This window comes from Mustela erminea, chromosome 5, assembly GCF_009829155.1.
Source record: "Mustela erminea isolate mMusErm1 chromosome 5, mMusErm1.Pri, whole genome shotgun sequence".
Classification (NCBI taxonomy): Eukaryota; Metazoa; Chordata; class Mammalia; order Carnivora; family Mustelidae; genus Mustela; species Mustela erminea.
Window position 1 is genome coordinate 130,848,281 of NC_045618.1, and position 19,008 is coordinate 130,867,288.

A 19,008-nucleotide genomic window follows, 5' to 3' on the forward strand; every position below is an offset into this window, starting at 1 on the left:
ATCAGCTGATAACACCCATGCACGTAAAAAGCCCTCGAAGACAGGCCACGCTGGGACCAGACAGGGTGAGTGGGTTTCCCTTGCTCTGGTGGCCTGACTCTCCCACTTAAGAAAATCGTGTTTCACTTGTGCAATTAAAAAAGATCAAAACAGGGGTGCCTGGGAGGCTCAGTCGGTTAAGGCAGGGGCTCTCAATTCCGCTCAGGTCTTGATCTCTGGCTCCCAAGATAGAGCCCCGGGTCCAGCTCTGTGCTCAGCAGGGAATCTGCTTGAGCTTCTCCCTCTCCCTCTGGCCCTCCCCCTGCTTTCTCTCTTTCTCATAAAACAAAAGCAAAAAAGAAACAAAGAAAGAAATGAAAGGATCAAAAACAAAATGAGGAACTCTTCTCTTAGGGGTCTGGAATGGCAGGGCCAAGAACACAATCTTCTCCCCCAAAATCATCTTTTTAGGGACACGCCCTTGACAGCAGTTCCCCCTACCACTGAGAGACGCTCACACAGTGAGGCGACTGTGTAGATTTCCTTTGGGTTTTCTGGGGTGCCACAGAGGCATGTCTGCCGTCTGCACGACAATCCTGGGGTTCCGAGTCTTGCCTGGAATCCCGAAGGGGAAACCGAAAGGCGGGGGAAGACCCTATGGAATCCCTGCTGTCCCAGTGCCCAGCCGGACCCGGCAGCTGGCGGGCATCCCCCCCGCCCCCCCACCCCAGTTTCCCGTCGCCCCCGCCAACAGGGCATCCCCGCCCCTCCCGCCCTGGCCCTGCCCCACCGTCACGCACCTTGGATGGTCCTCTTGAAGAAGGCCTTGCAGGCCTCGCAGGACGCCACGCCGTAGTGGTAGCCGGAGGCGATGTCCCCGCACACGAGGCACAGGCGCTTGGGGATGGCGTTGAGCATGTACTCGCACTTGATGGCCGAGTCCTCCATGAGGCCGCCCGCACAGTCCTCGTAGCTCTTGCGACACGGGGTGCTGCCCAACCCGGCGCCTGCGAACATGGGCGGCGAGTCCAGACCATTGGCGTGGGCGCCCAGGGCCAGGCCGAAGCCGCCGCTGGCGTCGGACGAGCCGCTGGGGCTGTGGTGGCTGAGGGCGTCGATGCCCGAGGACGGGCTGGATGGCTCCGTCTTGATGAAGGAGCCGCAGCTGGAGCCCAGGTGCCGGTCGTCCGCAGACATTCTGTTCAGCAGCCTGGGGACACACAGAGCGCGGGCAAGTCAGCTCAGCTGAGGGTGCGGTGGGTGTGACACCCGCCCCAGGAATTAGCTTGGGGCTCCGGGCACCGAGTGGGCGGGGTGGCTGGGAGGGGCTCCGTGCTCAGGCCTTGGGGAGATAAAAATGCTGGCCCAGAAGGTCAACTGGTCAGGACACTGCGCGGCCCAGAGCAAGGTTCTGGCTTTACCTCCCAGAACTTTCTGACTCCACAGAGGAAACTTGGATCAGTCAACCTCAGACCAGGCACCCCGGCTCTCTGTACACTGCTGGCCTCAGGGGGACTTAGAGTGGTCACAATTCACACAAAATAGTTGGCCGACCTCCCTGTACGACAAGACCCCATGGTGGCTACGGGTGAAAGTCTGGGTGTGCGGCCGAGGGACCAGACACCAGACCTGATAACCCATCTCACCCAGCCTCACAGGGGCTTCTGGTAAGCCCAGCTGGGAGCTTTCCCCATGTGCCAGCCACCATCCCTGAGATTGGGACTGGAGATGCCCAGCAAGGTGCTTGGCCAGGGCAAGAGGCAGGGCTGGTAACAAAGGCTGCCCCTTGGGGGTTGCCCCTGGCCCGGGGCCCGTGTGGAAGGTGGCTCCAGGCCCCTCCCTCCTGTCCCTGGTCCTAGTCCTTCAGGCTAGCGTCCCAGAGACAAGGTCTCCAAGAGGCGGCATGAGCTCCCTGAGTCCGCAGCGGCTTCTTAACCCTACAATTCAAGCTCTCAGCATCCCTGCCTCACCCCAGAGTCCAGGGAGCATGACCACCACGACAGGATCACTGCGAAGGGTCAAATGTTTCCCAAAATAAAAGTCCCTCCTCCCACACCCGGTGGGTGAGAAGGCAGGCAAGGTGTGACTCTCCCACGGGGTTGGAGTCGGGGGACAAGGGGAGGAGCCTTTCTCCGAAAGGGCAAGAAAAGCTCACAGCAGGGTGATGAAGGTGGGCGTTGAGGGAAACCCAGCTGCGTCCCCATACTCGAGACCTCCGCGGCCAGCCAGGATCTGGAGTCAGGAGGCTGACTCGGGGTCCATGGGTCCCTGACCTGGCCTGGCTATGTGGAGGCAAGGAGGAGCCCCAGGCTTCTGCCCACGGAGCAGGTGGAAGGAAAGTTCCTGGAGAAGTCAGCCCCATGAATGGAAAGAGGGCTCCGGCTGGGAGGGAGGGTCTCAGCCCTGCTGGGTCCCCTGGATAGCGGCCACAGTTCTACCTCCAATAATACTCAGAGTGAGCCCCTGGTTCCTGAGCAGTCCCTGGAGGAAAGGACTGGTCAGCACCCAGGGAAGGGCTGCTTTGCCCACCCCTCCCCCGTACCCCCCCCAAAAGCCCACCCCACCCCCACCAAATGCAATCTCATGATGGGGAGGGGCCCTCGCCATCCCTTAAGCCACTAATGATTTCCTGGTTAGCCCACATCCCCAGGGCTGGTCCCGTTCATCTACATTTGAACATGCCCAGAGACAAGGAACTTACTGCCCCACAGGCGGTTCTAATCAGACCCTGGGAACTGCAGATGCAAAGATAAGAGATAGGTATAAGGCTCCCACTCTCAAGTTTATCTACTGGAATGTAGTGTTTGAAGATACAGGCTCTCAGGCGTCTTCTGTTCAAAACCAAATGTTCCCAAGTCCTCTGAGACGCTTCTCCTGCAAGCCCCGTGTTTCCCTCACATCAGTAGGGGGCGCCCCAGCCAGGGGTCTCTTCTGGGTCCTTTTACAGCTCTGGGTGGTGCCCTGTCATCTTCCTGGGTTCCACATGGCCTCCTGCCTCCCCCCCATCTACCGGCAGGTCCCTGGTACGTCCACAGGAAAAGCCATCAGCCTGGCAGGGCATAATCCAGACAGAAAATCTGCCTGAGTAGGCACAAGTGCACTTCTGGGGGACCTCCCCGCCACACCCCTACACAGGGCAATCAGGGAGAGCCACCCAGGGGCCCCTTCATCTGTAATTCCCTGCTGCTCATTGCTTTAGGCTCTGCAGCTCACAGGAACACCCCAGGCCCCCTGTGACAAGCCGGACTGGGGAGACAGCTCCCAGACCCCAGCCCTCCATCCCCACCCCTCCCCCAAACTGGACAGAACTCAAGATTCCAGGAGATACACCTGATGTAAGCACTGACTGTAGCAACTACAGTAATCTCTTCTCCTCCCCCACAACACTACGTCACAATGCCTACGTCGTTCACCCCCACTTGGCCTCCTCACATAGGCCTTGTATCATCTCATCTTCAGAGACTCCAGGGCTGAAGAAAGCAAACATGATCCAGGCCTCTGAGCTGCACGGAAATCCAGCCATTAATTTATTGCCTGCATCCCAGCTGTGTTTGGTGGGGGAGGGGTGGAGGTGGCAGAGGATCTCATTCTTGCAGACTTCTCTTTCCTGTGACCATTATTTTGACGCTCCCCCCCACCCCGGATTGTCTTTTCTAGGGAGACTCAACGCCTAATTCAGGCACCTACTATGTGCCAAGTGCTGGCCAGAGAAACGTCATAACAAGCACAGCCCACAATCTCAGGAAGCTCGTTCTCTCTCAGGAAGGGCAGACACTAAACAAACACAAGTGTGCAGAGCACCAGAAAGTGTGTGCAGAGCACCAGAACGTGTGTGCAGAACACCAGAAAGGGCTAGGGGGTCTACCAGGCTCATAGGGGCTCCCCTGCTGTGCCTCACTGGTCTTGCTGCATTCATTCACTGGCTCATTCATTTGTATTTGTAGACTGAAGACCTTCCTCCAGAGGGCACAGCTGCTTTTCTGTGTTGAAAGTTCCTTCCAGACTCTTCTGCCTGTTTTTTCAAGCTCAGGAGCTACAGGTCTGGCCCTCTGCTCAGCGGAAAGCCTGCTTCTCCCTCTCCTACTCCCCCTGCTTGTGTTCCCCCTCTCTGTCTGTCTCTCTCTGTCAAATAAATAAATAAAATCTTAAAAAGAAAAAAAAAAGCAAGCATATGACTTAGAAATGCAACCAGGAGGGAGTGGCGGCAGGTCACAGGTGGTCACAAGGTCAGAGGAAGTCAGATGGGGCAAGTGTCCACTGCAGTGAGCAGTCAGGGGGCTGGGGACTTCACCAGGGGAGTATCAAGGCATGGTGGGGATGGAAGCCACATTACCGTGGCTGGAGGAGACAGTTCTTAGAAGAAGTTCAGCTGCAAAGGGTAGAGAAGGGTGTGAGAGTGGGGTTCCTCCTGGTACACCTTCAGACGGTACCACCCACTTGAACTTGGGGGATTTGGGAGGCAGAGAAGGCATGTTTTGTTGTCATGTCAGTAACTGTTGGTCTCTGATGAGGAGGGCTGTGTTAAGAATGGAGGGAACATGGGCGCCTGGGTGGCTCAGTGGGTTAGGCCGCTGCCTTCGGCTCAGGTCATGATCTCAGAGTCCTGGGATCGAGTCCCGCATCGGGCTCTCTGCTCAGCAGGGAGCCTGCTTCCCTCTCTCTCTCTCTGCCTGCCTCTCTGCCTACCTGTGATCTCTCTCTCTGTCAAATAAATAAATAAAATCTTTAAAAAAAAAAAAAAAAAAAAAAAAAAGAATGGAGGGAACTTGGGGGCGCCTGGCTGGCTCAGTTGGTGGAGCATGCAGCTCTTGATCTTGGGGCTGTAAGTTCAAGCCCCATGCCAGGGTTAGAGGTTACTTAAAAAATAAATAAATAAATAAATAATAAAAACAACAAAAAAAGAAAAAGAATGGAAGGAATTTAAGGCATTTAAATATTACGGAATCGGGGTGCCTGGGTGGCTCAGTGGGTTAAGCCTCTGCCTTCAGCTCAGGTCATGATCCCAGGGTCCTGGGATCGAGTCCCGCATCGGGCTCTCTGCTCAGCGGGGAGCCTGCTTCTCCTTCTCTCTCTGCCTGCCTCTCTGCCTACTTGTGATCTCTCTCTGTGAAATAAATAAGTAAAATCTTTTTTTTTTAATTTTTAAAAAATAAAATAAAAATTATGGAACCCACACTTTGCAGTCTGCCCTGGGAGATCCTGATTCTACCCACTGACCCAGGATAATTACCGATCCCCCCTTCTCTCCCCAAAGTAGACAATGAATGATACGGTGCCTCTCCCTTCAGTGCTAATGGTGAACACCAAATCAAGGTGGAGAGACGGAAAATACAAAAGGTAAAAAATGTTAGCTTTTCCCAAATTCTAGTCTACTCTTGACCAGAGTTCGCTGGGGTGCTTGTTGAACAGGTGACTGCTCTGGCCTGACCCCACCTCCATCACAACCTGAACCTGCCGCCTGCGAGTGGGGTCCAGAAGTCTGCATTTTCCCGTGGGTTTGCTTTAGCAGCCTGGATGTGACTCTTCAGGGCATCAAGTTTGCAAAGCATGGGAATGATGCGCTGGAGGGTTGACGGGAATCCGGAACACAGGAACAGAAAGGAGCCGAAGCATAAGAGAGGGAGGGAGGTGTGTGGGTGGCAGAGGGGAGAGCTGAGACCCCCTCCCCTTCCCGCCCCCTCCACTCAGTGCAGGAAGCCAGTGGCACAGGGAGTGAAGGCTGCGGGCAGGAAGTGCAGGCAAAGGAAGGACGCTTGCAACAGGAGCAGTGGTGGGAGGAGAGAGCAGGAATGGGGGCATACAGGCCTTCCCAGGCCCCTTAGTTCACTCTGCGGGGGCAGCAACGCAGGGGAGCCCTGTCTCCTCCAGCAGCTTGCATCCGGGTTCCTCAGCCTCGGCCCTTCTGACGCCTGGGGCAGGGTAGCTCTTCACCGTGGGCCGGTCCTAGGTGCGGGAGCATCCCTGGCCTCCACCCTCTAGAGGCCGGTAGCAGCCCCCTCCCTGCCCCCAGACAGGACAACCCAAACCTCCAGACATGGCTGAATGTTCCCTGGGGGAAAATCTGCCCAAGACAGGCATCGCTGACAGAGATGTATGAGGGAAGAGGGGGACCCGGGGGTCCGGGAGCAGAGGGTTGGGCCAATGAATGGTACAAGTCTTGGACACAAGGGGTCAGAGCAGAAAGGGTAAAAGTGGGAGGAAATGGGTGGGGGGAGGGGCCAGGAGCACGTGGTTTCTGGGGGTGTAGGCTGAGTTAGAGCCAAGGAAGGAGCGAAAAAGCTGGGGAGTTGGAGGGGGGATCAGGGAAGATGTCAGAGGGGGGCCTGGATGCGAGGCCCAGGAGGATGGAGGGGAGGGGCGGTGCGGGGAGCAGATGGCAGGAGGGAGGGAGGGCGGGTGCAGCCTTGGGATGATGGGAGGTGGCTGACACTCCACTCTGGGGAGGAGGGCGTCACATCGAGTCCATCATCTGTGGCTGGCAGGACCCAGTTCCCAGCTGGGTCGATGACTATTGACTTTTTGGGAAGGGACAGAGGCCCCAACGAAGCAGGCTTTGAAAGAGCAGTGGCCAGTGGTCGGAGGCCCTGGAGGCATCCCTGCCCCTGCAATCCATGGGTAACAGGAACGTGGCCAGAGCCACCTCTGGCCTCAATTTCACCAGCATCTGATTAGGCCTGGCCTCCCTCCCGCCCCAGTCAGCTCTCTGAGAGCAGATGACCCAGTTCTGCCACATGCTAGCTGCTGACTTTGAGGTCACTCTCTCTCAGCCTCAGAGTGCCCATCTGTAAAATGGGCGCCATCACAGCACCTCCTTCCTACGGCTGTTCTGAGTGAGCATAAACGATTGGAGGCAAACGTGTAGCCCAAGCTGGTGCCGAGCGGTCACTCGGCAGACGCTGCCAGCTGTTGGGATCCTCCCAGGAAGCCCCTTCCAGAAAACTCAGCCTCCGGCCACTTGTGGTTAAACCCAGCAAAGCTCTTCCCTCAGCCAAGTCCCCAGACAGAGACCAGAGGCTATTTCCATAAGGAACTTAACCATTTACCAGGAGGGAAAGTGGTTCGTTAGGCAAATGAAGAGGATAAATAAGCCTGAAACGGGAATCCACTATACAGAAGAAAAATGGTTTCTGAACACTTGAGAGACTCTTATGTACATTTCCATAATTAATTCGTTAACCGGGGGCCACCAAGCTATTCATTATAACAGACCCTCAGACCCTCCAGCAAGGCTTTATTTGTGATGAAGCAGCCCTTTAAGGAACCTGAAGGCAGAACAGCTAAACTTCCTTTAGAAAGAATGCAGGGGAGCCTTTAAGGAGGGATAAGATGGGGAGGACCCCGTGTCTGAATAGCCCTCCCAGCTTCCTGCTAGAATTCGGATTCGTGGGTGCTTACTACATGGAAGGGGGGTGGGGAGGAGGGAAGGGTGAGGTGACCAATGGTGAGAAGTGTAAGAACAAGAACTATAATCAATCCCATGCTGTACATACGCGGTCCGACATGTGTAATTCACATATTTCTTTAATTCAAATTATTTTCCTTAATTTGTTTTTTGTTAAACTCACATATTTCTTTAATTCAAATTATTTCCCCCCTGCGTAGTCTGAATCACCTCTTTGAATAAATGGTATTTTTATCCCTCCTATGCGACTGAAATCTGGCATCTGTGTGTCTTCCAACAACAGACCTGTTTTCCTGAACAGACGCCTTAGCACGGCTGGAGTCAGGGGACTATGAGTCCCCAGAGACTCTGCTGCCCACCCCAGTGACACGCAGAGGAGGAACTGAAGCCTTGAGAGCGGTGACTCGCTCGAAGTTCCTGACTGGAGAGCCTGGCTGGCTGCTCGGGGTTGAGAGCCTCAGTGAGTGATGACTCAGGCAGCCACCCGCCTCTGTCACGACACTACCACAGTCTGGACCTTATCTGGATTTTAACTCCTCAGGGATCCTTGGCTAACTCCCCTCCTTCCTCCCTCTGGGACCCGGGACCGCAAAACGACCCAAGAGCAAACCGGCTTCAGCGGCTTCAGCGAGAGCCCGTCTCCCGCTGCATGAGGCTATGGCAAAAATCTGTAATTAAGCATCTTGTCTTAGAAAGATTAGTCAAAACCGGGCTGGTCCCAGACAACTGATTGAAATCTCGTTCCCCACAAATTACGGCGTGGAAAATAATGATGGGTAATTAGTGCCTTTCAATCGGAGTGTTTTATCCATGATTTTCCAGGCTGCATCCGTCATAATGAGGAGAGAGATGCCCTGCCAAAGCAGGGGGGAGGCAAGGGGACGTGGAGCCACCGTCCTGGGGCAGCTGGGCAGGTCCATCTGCCGACGGAGCTCCAGTCGGCCGTGGACAGCCGCTGCGGCTGAGTGCGGCTCTGTGTAACTTAGACGCAGGGGCTCGTCTGGACAGACCGATGCCAAAGGCCAGCCTTCACCGCAGTCCTCTTAGTGGAGGACCCCTCAGCAGGACCCAGAGTTGGTCCTTCCTTGGCCCCTCTTGGCCAGCTCTGGGCTCTGAACACCATGAAACGGAGGGTCTGGAGGAATGACAGCATCACGCGTTCAGTGTAGGCTCCCAAACATACCACAAGCATCCTTCCTTCCATGAGCTCCTGGGGGTCGGACATCTGGGAATTTATCTGAACTCTTCTTGAACATGGCTGTATTTTCACCCTCCAGTAAGCCACGGCTGTGGTGTGAACCGCCCACCTACTGTCACTGAACACATCTGGCACCTTCCAGATGCCACGTAATCCTCGCAGTAGACACGATGCTGGGCCATGGAGCTCAGTGGTTGAAGCTGGACTGCCTGCGTTTGAATTCCAGCTCGGTCCCTTCTGGGGTATCAAATCCTTCTCTGCTTCAGTTTCTTCATCTGCAAGATGGGGATGATCATCATGGTATTCATGTCCTAGGGTGGTCTTGAGGATTAGCGAGTGAACACGAAGAGAGCTTAGAACAGAGCCTGGCACATAGTACGTGCTCAGTAAATAAGCCAGCCAAAGTTCCAGCACGCCGATTTGGGTCAGGAGATGGCTTCCACTCCGAGTCCCTGAAACATTCAATCCCATCACAAGCAAGACCGCTTCCTCTCTCCTCACCCAGCATTCAACCATCCGGGAAGCCTACTTATCCACCACTGAATGGTGCACTTGCATGCCTCTCTGCGTGTGGGCCCTTTCTCCCAGAAAGTCCCTTTTCAGGCAAAGGGGCTCCGTACTCAGGCACTACCAGAACCAACTGTCTGAACTGACTAGCCCCACTCCTGGGAGCTGACACCTCACTCCCGCCCTCTCTGTCTCCTACTGGCGTGAACAGGAGCGAGCGTGTGCCCACGCGGGGCTCCCACGTTCTACCCTGCTGGCCCTGCTGATTGACCCAAGGGTGTGCCCCTGACCCCAGCTGGGCCAACGAGTCTCTCCTCTGAGATGTGTGGGTTCCAGGCTGCCTCTGCAGGGGCAGAAGCACGGAGAGGCGGACAGCTAGAGAGTGAGCAAGGTCACACTTAGCGAGGGAGAAGAAAGTGAAAGCTGGCAGCGTAGAAGGGTGCTGGTGAGGGGCAGAGTCCAGGGAGTCCTAGCTGCTGTTGGCGGCTGTTCAAAAACCCAGCAGCACCTCCTCTGCCCAGGGAGGCCAGCGCCCTCTGACTCCCTGACAGGACAGACACCCCGGCATTGATACTTGACCTGGAGAGCGACTCACAAACCGCCTCACCCATTCACCGGCTCCCTCCCTCACTCAGTCATTCCACAATTATTCCTCAGACCTCCCAAGATTCCAGCCCTGGGGATGGATCAGGGCACAAGGTGGACAGGTCCCTACCCTCAGGGAGTGATGACACCATCTTTCACGGACTTAAAGCTACACCTTCTTTTCATATTTCAACATCTTAGCGATTGGAACGTATCTTGAATCGATGGCATAGCTATAGTTTAATTTGATTAGTGGTTCCAAGAATAATGGTGCCTTTAACAGCAGATGATGACGTGGAGTCAATGAAATAGGAGACATATGTAGCTGAGTTGCTATGAGTTCACCAAAAGCAATTTCATTTCTTCCTAGACAACAGAGAGACTACATTTCCCAGCCTCTTTTTGGTGAGCCGCAGCCACCGACTAGGTCCTGGCGAACGGCATGTGGGTAAAATGATGTTGGTCGCTTCCCTGTCTGGCCCATCAAAATCTCCCATGGTACTCCCCATCCTGTACCCCTGCTCTGTCTTCCCCCATCGGCGGGCCACACAGGACCCAGGCAGAGCGACCAGGAGGGTGTCCCAGGGTCCCTAGGGTGGAGCCGCAAACTGGAAGAAGGCGGGGCCTGGGAATAACCTCATGAAAGGCTACCTGTCAAACACCCTCCCGAAAATGTCCTATGGGCAAGCTGGAAACATCAGCTGTGTTGAGCCATCGAAACAGTGCGATGGTACATAATAGTAGCTAGGGTTAGCCCCCCAACACACACAATAAGCAAACAACCAAAATAGTATACATTCAGTTAGTGACCGGGCAGAGGAAGGGGTCAGAGGGTAGGATGGGGTAGTGACAGATAGGGCAGCTAAAGAAGGCTTCTCAGAGGAGGTGACATTTAAGCAGAGCCTGGAGGAGAGGGAATGAGACACTCGGGGAAAGGGGGGAAAGCGCTGTGTTGGAGGCAGAGCAGGGAGGCAGGGGAGACACAGGCAGGGCCCTCTTCCGGCCAGAGGTCAGGACCTCAAAGGGCCTCTGACCGGTTCCTGGCTGCCTGCCTTCACTAAAGACCCCAGGGATGAGGAGATGCCTAGCTCAGGAAGCCGCTGTTCCCATTCTCCAGCCACTCGGGTGTGTGTTTTTCAAGAAAGTTATTTGTCAAAAAAAATAAAAAACAAAAAAAGTTACGTGTCAAGAGCCAAAATGTTTCTTCTCTCTCTGGTACTTCTAGTTATGCAACTCTCTCAGGACCTACAGAACAAGTCTGACGCCTCCCCCCTCCTGCCCCCATTATCTATATGACAGCCCTCCATGTTGCTGAAGGCAGCTTTCTGATCCCTGGGAAGCCCTGTCCTCAGGAGGCTCAGTGTCCCCTCATCCTGAAGTCACTCCTGCCCACCCTCTGTCCTCCTTGAAGAGTGGTTCATCTGCTGTGTTTACTCCCCACAAAGAGGAACATCTGAATGGAGCCCAGCCTTCCAGGTACATTCTGATAGGCACAGAGCAGAGCTGTACTGACACCCTTCTCATCGTAGACACTATACCTCTGTTGATGGAACCCAAGACTGAATGAGCACGGAAGATGCCTGGCTCCCACTGCTGGCCTCCCCTCTGTCCCTGTGCAATCACACACCTGGGTCTGGTTTGTGCACCCTGTTGCTGGGCTTGAGCCCACGTGTGTTCCCATGGAGCAGGGCGTCAACCCAACGAGGGAGACAAGGCTTCCTTCTACCACCTGGCCAAGGCAATGGGCCTTCCCATGTGGCCTTGTGCACAGCAGGGATGACACAGGAGGCTTGGGGCTCCCGGCACCCATTCCTCTTCCAGACTCAATTTTTCATCTTTGTGCTAATGGGCAGCCTGGGCAGATGACAAAGAAACATCTTAACTCAGCTGGACAGGCGGGGAACTGGCACTGCTTCTGACTTCTGTAATGTGGATAAGGGTGCCCACCTGCCAAGGGCTTACTCCAAGCTGGGCATGGGACCACATGTGTTATGCCCCTCATAACAACCTGTTGAGATGGGTACTATCATTTCCTCCTTTGTGCAGCCAGGGACACCCGGCAGGGGTCACAGGGCCAGAAAGTGCCGGAGAGAGTTACAAAGCAAAAGGGAGTAAGTCATAATCCTCCTCCGTTTGAAACAGCCTGGGGCTTCCCATTCCACTGTCAGGAAAGCAGGAGTCCTCGCTGCAACTCAGAAGGCCCCCAGGGTCCGACCCCACCACCAGAGATGCTGTCCCCTGCCCGCTCTGCCCATGCTCACTCTGGACCAGCCCCACAGGACTCCGGGCTGTTTCTGGACAATACCACTGTGCTCCCACGGCAGGGGCCTCTGACCCTTGTTCTTTCTTTCCTCCTGTTCCCTCTGTCTAGAACGTTCCAGGCACACAGGCTCCATAAACACTGGCTGAGTGAACAAATGAATAAGGAGGTCTGAGAATTGGGTGGGAGAGGGGTCCCCAAGCCCTGCACCCTCTTAGGATGGGACATTCCTGGCCATGAGCCACAGGACAGGACCAGAGTCAGAGCAAGGAATCCAGCCAGCACCGTAAGAACAGAGCCCAGAGACCCAGGTCCAACAAGCCCCAATGAAAGGACCTAAAGGATCAACCTCGCCCTCAGCGCCCATCGAATTCCACTAATCCTAGTTTAGAGGCTTTACGAATGACGCATGGATTTTTCTTACTCTGTGTTTCTATTTTTCTAAGAACCCAAAATCATGTAATGCGTTTCAAAGGAACTTAGAGAAGTTAACATCTCAGACCCACTAACTGAGAAACCGGGTTTCAAATTGTTTAAAAAAAAAGAGAGAGAGAGAGATTTTAATACAGAAGTCAATGTCATGTATGAAAACCTTTAAGAAGCAGGGTTGGGAAAAGCTTGTCTTGACTTCAGAGCCAGAACCCCAATTCCATATAAGAAGGAAGGGTTCACGGCCATGCCTGGACCTCAGGGCCCAGGCACCAGGGTTCTGCACTCAGGTCCCCTGGGTTTGGACCCTGGCTTTGTCACTTACTGGCCATGTAACCAGCCTCCCCATACCTGTTTTCTCATCTGCAAAATGGGTCAAAGGGTTAAATGACACAATCAGCACAAAGTCCCCGGCTGCACCTGCATGCCATAAGTGCTCAATAAACACAAGCTGTACTGGGATTCCTCCGCTTCCGCGGGTGCAGGTCCTTCTAGCCTCAGCAAGGTGGGGCTCTGACAGTGTGGGTCTCAGGCATCTCCTCTAGGAACTGGATATATAAGAAGAAAATGAGCAAAGGGGAAGGCAGACGTGGGGGTCCTTCAAGCCCCTTAGCCCTCCCCTCATCTGAGCTGGTGGAGGTCCGGGCTAGACTCACCAGGCTTGCCCTTGGAACCACTGTCACTTATCACACAGGACTTCTCCAGATGGGGCATTTTGACTATTGATCTGATAAATAAACAGCCTGCTGGCTCGATCAAAATGTTATTTTGCATTTCAATCACTGTTCACTAATGCAACCTTCATCCTCACCAAGATGCTGCTGGCAATGACACGAGCTCTGCCGCTGGCTTGAGAGGTGGGGCACTTCCCACCCCATCCCCAGCCTTCCCCAAACCCCCTCACCCAGCACCAAACAGGATTGGTAGGGCTCTCTGTACCTGGGAAGTATGAGTGTATGAGTAGCCTTGGGGAACATAGCTGCTCTTGGGAAGGCTTGTGAGTAGAGACTGGCGGGTAGACGGCGACACACCTAGCCTAGCCAGCTGCCCGCTGGGACGTCAGGCTCAGCCCGCCCTGTTTTAATGAATGGCCTTGGCCATTTTCACTACACTCATCTGGATCTCAGCAGTCGCACTGGAAAACTGGGTCCAAAAAAACTACCCTCTTCTCTTGGGTTGTTGTAAAGACTCAGTGAGAAAACAGACCTGGAAGCTCTTTGGAGAAAACAAAAGGACAGTCATGCTGCTGTATGATTGAATGGAATCCAAACACCGAACTTCCTTTCTGGCTAAGCATTTATCATGTGCAAAGCAGTTTACACACAGAAGCTTATTTAACCCTCACAGTAGCTCTGGATTTGTAGTCCCATTTTACAGATGCGAAAATCCATTGAGGCACACAGATGTCAAGGCATATGGCTTCTACGGTCCACTAAGGGGCCATGCCTTGATCTCTAGTCTATCCTAATACCCACATCTGGGAATTCAGCCACTCTGGGTGCCCCCAACCCCTACAAATATCAAGACCAGCCCCCAGGACCAGCAGGTGAACATAGCCTGTATGGGAAGATACTCAGCTGTTCAGAATCTGAACACCTGGCCAAGCCTGGGTGATGGGGGACAGGCGGGAGAGATGTCACCTAGAAGCAGAATTACCAGGGCCACATTGTCTGTGTGCAGAGCTGGGCAGGGGGTGACCTGTGAGCCTTGAATGTAGAAAGTTTAGAGTGGATAGAATGGGAACCCCCCTCACCACCACCGTATCAAAGGAATGGTGTTACAGGTCCCCTGGGGTGGGGGGCCCTTTTGGAAAGGACTAGCCACCCCTCCAACCTCTGTGTGTCTTGATGAAACTAAGGGTTGACTTTACTTTTGGCCTAGGTGCCAAAATTGCTTGGCATATTTCTTCCTTACCATACCCACACACACACACACCCACATGCACAAGTGCCTTTCAAGGGTAGAATTGCATTTTTATATAGTTTATATTGCTGCATTTTGTTCTGTTTTGTTTTTGTTTTTAAATAAACAACACAAGGGTCTTCTAAGTTCTTACTACGTCTGGAAGAAAAAGCCCAGTGACTACGTGGTCTGGCTTCTGCCCCAGCTCGGAGGCTGTGTGTCACTGACATAGTTACCTGCCTTCTCTGGTCTCAGTCACTCTATTTCCCTTCCAGGAAAATGGAGACAGCTTTAGCCATCTGCCAGAAAGATCTGAAGACATATGACACAGGAGGTGACACGTGGGCCTGTGGAAGAAAGCTGGACCATGGGTCCTGAGAGTCACCTGGGAAGCGGGATGCCCGTCATGAGCTTTTGGCTCATGCTGGTTTTGCAGGTAACTCAAGGGTTAAAAATGAAATCACCTAAAGAGAAAAAAAAAAAAAAAGCACATTACAAGATGAAACACTGCCTATAATACAATGGCCTGAGATCGATATGACATGTAAAGACTGGGAATCCAAACTCCAGTCTCCTGCCCTGACGCGTCTGCCGAGCCAAATGCCAGTCCTCCGGCCCCCACGACAGAACCCTTCCAGCCCAGGATCCCCAGAGCAGAGCTTCTCCCCACACATCTACTGACAGCTGCCTGCCCAGCCGCTGGCCTCTCAGCCAGGCGAAGCTGGTCCGAGCACCGACTCTGGGCCCTCCCAAGTCCGCGTTCAAGTCTCCACTCTACCCTTCCTCCCTCCTGACCTTCAGCCGATTCCTGATGCCTTCTGACTCTCGGTTCCCACATCTCGAAAGCAGGGAAAACCCCTCTTTGCTGCCTCATGGAGCTATTATAAGGATCAAATTAAGATACTATTTTAAAGAACTTGGTAAAGCGCCAGCCTCCTGCAATGTTGTCACACCCTGTGGCACGTCACAACTGGCTCCCGGAGGAGAAGTGACCACGGTCTTCGGGACAATCAGTCCCACCAGGTGCTCGCCCACTAATGAAACTGAAACCGAAACCCAGCTGACCAGCACCGACTCTACCCAGTCTACCCAGGTAACCTTCACCAGGGCCCTGGAGGTAAGTATTCGCCCGCTTCCAGTAATGGCAGGTTTCCTTGTTGATCGTTGCTTCACTTGTCAGGGTCAGAGGCTGGCGATCCCTGGCCCCTCGGACTCCTGAGTTCCCAGCTTAACCTCCACATTCCACAGCCTCTCAACATCAGGATTCCAAATGCAAACAGAAAGTTGAAAAATGCAAAGGCAGAATATCTGATCAGCATGCCTCCCAACTGTCAAGGTCACAAAAACTAAGGAAGGTCTGAGAAACAGACCAGAGGAGTTTAAAGACACAGGACAACCCAAAGCAGTGCAGGATTATGGGCTGGATCCTGGGAGAGAGAGGGCATCAGTGGGAAAGGGAATCAAATCTGGATAAAGTACAGGGTGCAGCCGACTGTCACGTGGCAAAGGGAGTCTCTTCACTGGGACAGATGCACCAGGGTAATATAAGTAATGAGTTGAGCGGGGAAACAACCAGAGGACATAGGAACTCACTGCACCAGCTCTGGGAGTTTTCTGTAAATGCCAAGCTAGTCCAATAAGAAGTTTTTAAAAATTGATAGAAACCATAAAAGCCCCTACTCTGCCTCTTGAAAAGGTGAAAAGCCATGCATGCTGACCTGTGTTCAGGAGGCTTCTACCTGTCGATCCCCGGTGCCTCCTTCCCGGCCAGACGCCTCTGAGCAAGCCTGGCTCTTCCTTAGCTCTGCTCCTGTGCACACGCGAGTCCTGCGCCTAGAGCCCCTGTCCTTTCTCCATCAGAGGTCACAGCGTGGCCTTGTTGGCCTAGAGCCACACAAATGATCAAACACTGAATCAGTTACTTCATTCCTACCGATTTAGACTCTGATCGTTCATCAGACGCAGAGTCACATGCTTGAAATGTGACCTGTAGTATTTACTTCCAACACACACACATGTGTGCACACGTACAAACATCACTGGAAACAGCCTCAGTGCTGGTAAATAATGCCACATCCACTGGGTTGAGCTGCAGAGCTGTTGATACAACAGGTATTGGAAGATGATGACAGAACATGTTGAGAATAAAATCAAGTCCCAACTCTGGTCTGTAAAGCCCCCTTGAGCTAGCCCTGGCTCCCCGTCCAAATTCACTCTTCTTGCACTCTTCTCCCCTCATTCCAGCCCCATGGGCCTCCTTCTCATCCCCAAATACTCCCAAGGGTACTTCTACCTCAGGGCCTTTGCACCAGCTACACATACATGCAATATAAAAAGGGTAAACATGGAAAATAATGAACAAAAATGAAAAGAGAAAAGGCTATTTGGGAAAATTAGCTGAATTTTTAACCTTTCTCAAGTAATTGACTATTGTAACATAGTGTGAAAGTGTATAAAGAGGACAGATACTCTTTGATGTCATTCATACTCATTTCAATGTCTCCTCCCATGCACTTGCTGTGTGACTTCAGGTGAGCCACTTAGCATCTCTGAGCTTCAGCTGCCTCATCTGCCAAATTGCTATCACATTCCCTTATTCAGAGAGCTGGTATGAGAACTAAAGAGAAAAGGAGAAGAAAGTGTTCAGCGCAGTACTTGGCACACGGGGGGCCTCCATAAAAGTCCCTTCCTCACACCGGTCTGTTCAGTTTTGTTTTCTATCATTTGTTTTTGATTTGGACTGAACCCACGTTGTCACCCTTCTACGACTTTCCAGAGTCAGGGACTCCCTTCTGCAACCCTGTTCAGCCCAGGACACGGATATAAACACTAGACTCGCTGCTTGTTAGACTTTCCCCCTGAGCTCCTCGAAGGCAGGACCCTCGCCTTGCTCACATCTAGATCCTAGCAAACGGCTGGGTCTGGGCAGGCTCTCAGCGATGCTGAATACAGGAATGAATGATTCATAGACTGGAGATGCGCAGGGAGCTGAGATTTAGAGTTTTCACAGAATTTTAGGGTCGGAAGGGATCAGAAGGCTCATTTCAGTTCGATCCCCCTTTTTTTTTTAAAAAAGATTTTATTTATTTATTTGACAGACAGAGATCACAAGTAGGCAGAGAGGCAGGCAGAGAGAGAGAGAGGAAGAAGCAGGCTCCCCGCTGAGCAGAGAGCCCTATGTGGGACTCGATCTCAGGATCCTGAGATCATGACTGGAGCCGAAGGCAGAGGCCCCAACCCACGGAGCCACCCAGGCACCCCTCGATCCCTTTTCTTATAGATGAAGAACCTCAGGCTCAGAGAGGGTAAGGAATGTGCCCCGGGTCACTCAGCCAGACAAGGGCAGGTGTTTGGCTCCCAGCCCGCCCCGCCCCACCATGCCAACTGTGGTCTGGAGCCCTGAGAACCGCCGAGCCCCGGACCCCCAGCAGTCAGCCCCTGTCCTCTCTGGGGGGAAATACAGACCGGGGGGAGGAGAGGGTTACAGAGCATCTCCTTCTAGTCGGGGATTGTGCTAATCAATCAACTCAATTAAATCTAGAACGGTTAAAAAAAAAAAAGTAACGAACAAAAACACCAGCAGAAAGTAATGACTAATAATCAAGTAAAATTAGATTATTTCTGTGCTGACGGGTTGAGGTGGGTAGGGAAGGGAGGACGATCACCGGAGTGAGGCAAAAGGGAGAGAAATAGCACGCTCAGCAAACCAGGGATGGGGGTAGTCTGGGGAGGACCCAGGGAGGCAGAATCCCGGGGCCTGATGGGAAAATCCACCATCAAACGCAGAGCTACGACCCGCACCGTTCTGAGGGCAGCACACACAGCGACTCGCTTCCTCTTTGCAGCAACCCTAACAGGTCAGAACTGCGACGATCCCATTTCACAGATGGGGAAACTGAGAGGCAAAGGAATTTGGTCACACAGCTGGGGTAGAGCCAGTATTTATTTGGATGGACTCTCACTGTCTAACACCAGCGTTTTGGCCTGAAGGACAAGCTGTATGCTTCCTGGGGTGGGCAGGAGAGGAGTTTTATTTGCCTGGGGATGAAGCACATTTACCTCAGAAATATATATAATATTTAATATATAAATATAAAATATATAATATAAATATTTATTTATATACTTATAATGTATATTTATAAATATATATTTATTTATATTAAAATATATATATTTGTATTTTTTAAAGTAATGTCCGCTCCCAACGTGGAGCTCAAACTCATGACCTTGAGATTCAGAGTCACGTGCTCTAACCACTAAGCCAGGCTGGCATCTCCCTGCCCTGCCATTTGCCTCATATAAAAAGTGGTTACGATTCGTTTATTCGGTTGCCTTTCCCACACATTTACTGAGTGGAACACACAGGGATTCTGCCCCTAAGATCAGAAGCTCACGGCAGACAAAACAAGCGAATGATGGCAATAACGTGTTCACAAGCACAATGAGAGAGTCACACACTCGCATTCCAGGAACTCTTTTGAAGCAGAGAGAAGGGGTGTCTAATTCTCCTCAGGGGAGGAGGGTCCGGGAAAGCTTCCTGGAGGAGGAGCCATCTAGGCTGTTTTGAAGGACAAGTAAGGTGTTAGCCAGGTGAGTAGGGGAGCAGGCGTGGAAGGGCCTTCCAGGCAGCCCAGGGCCCGCAGGCCCAGATCACACAGGCGGGGAGGCTGGCGCACACATCCAGGGAAGAAGAAGCCCCTGGTGAGTTGGGGACAGAGGTGGGTGGCAGGGGGCGGGGCCAGG

At 53.0% G+C, this 19,008-nt stretch overlaps 1 protein-coding gene across 2 annotated transcripts in view; it reads right to left on the reverse strand.

The window, feature by feature from the left end:
* The window catches only part of ESRRB (estrogen related receptor beta), a 164,939-nt gene that overhangs the window by 53,978 nt on the left and 91,953 nt on the right, over window positions 1–19,008 (reverse strand). For both annotated transcript variants that reach the window (XM_032344858.1, XM_032344857.1), the window contains exon 2: window positions 780–1,189. In XM_032344858.1, coding sequence (XP_032200749.1) covers window positions 780–1,189 — 410 coding nt within the window. The remainder of the gene's footprint in view (window positions 1–779; window positions 1,190–19,008) is intronic.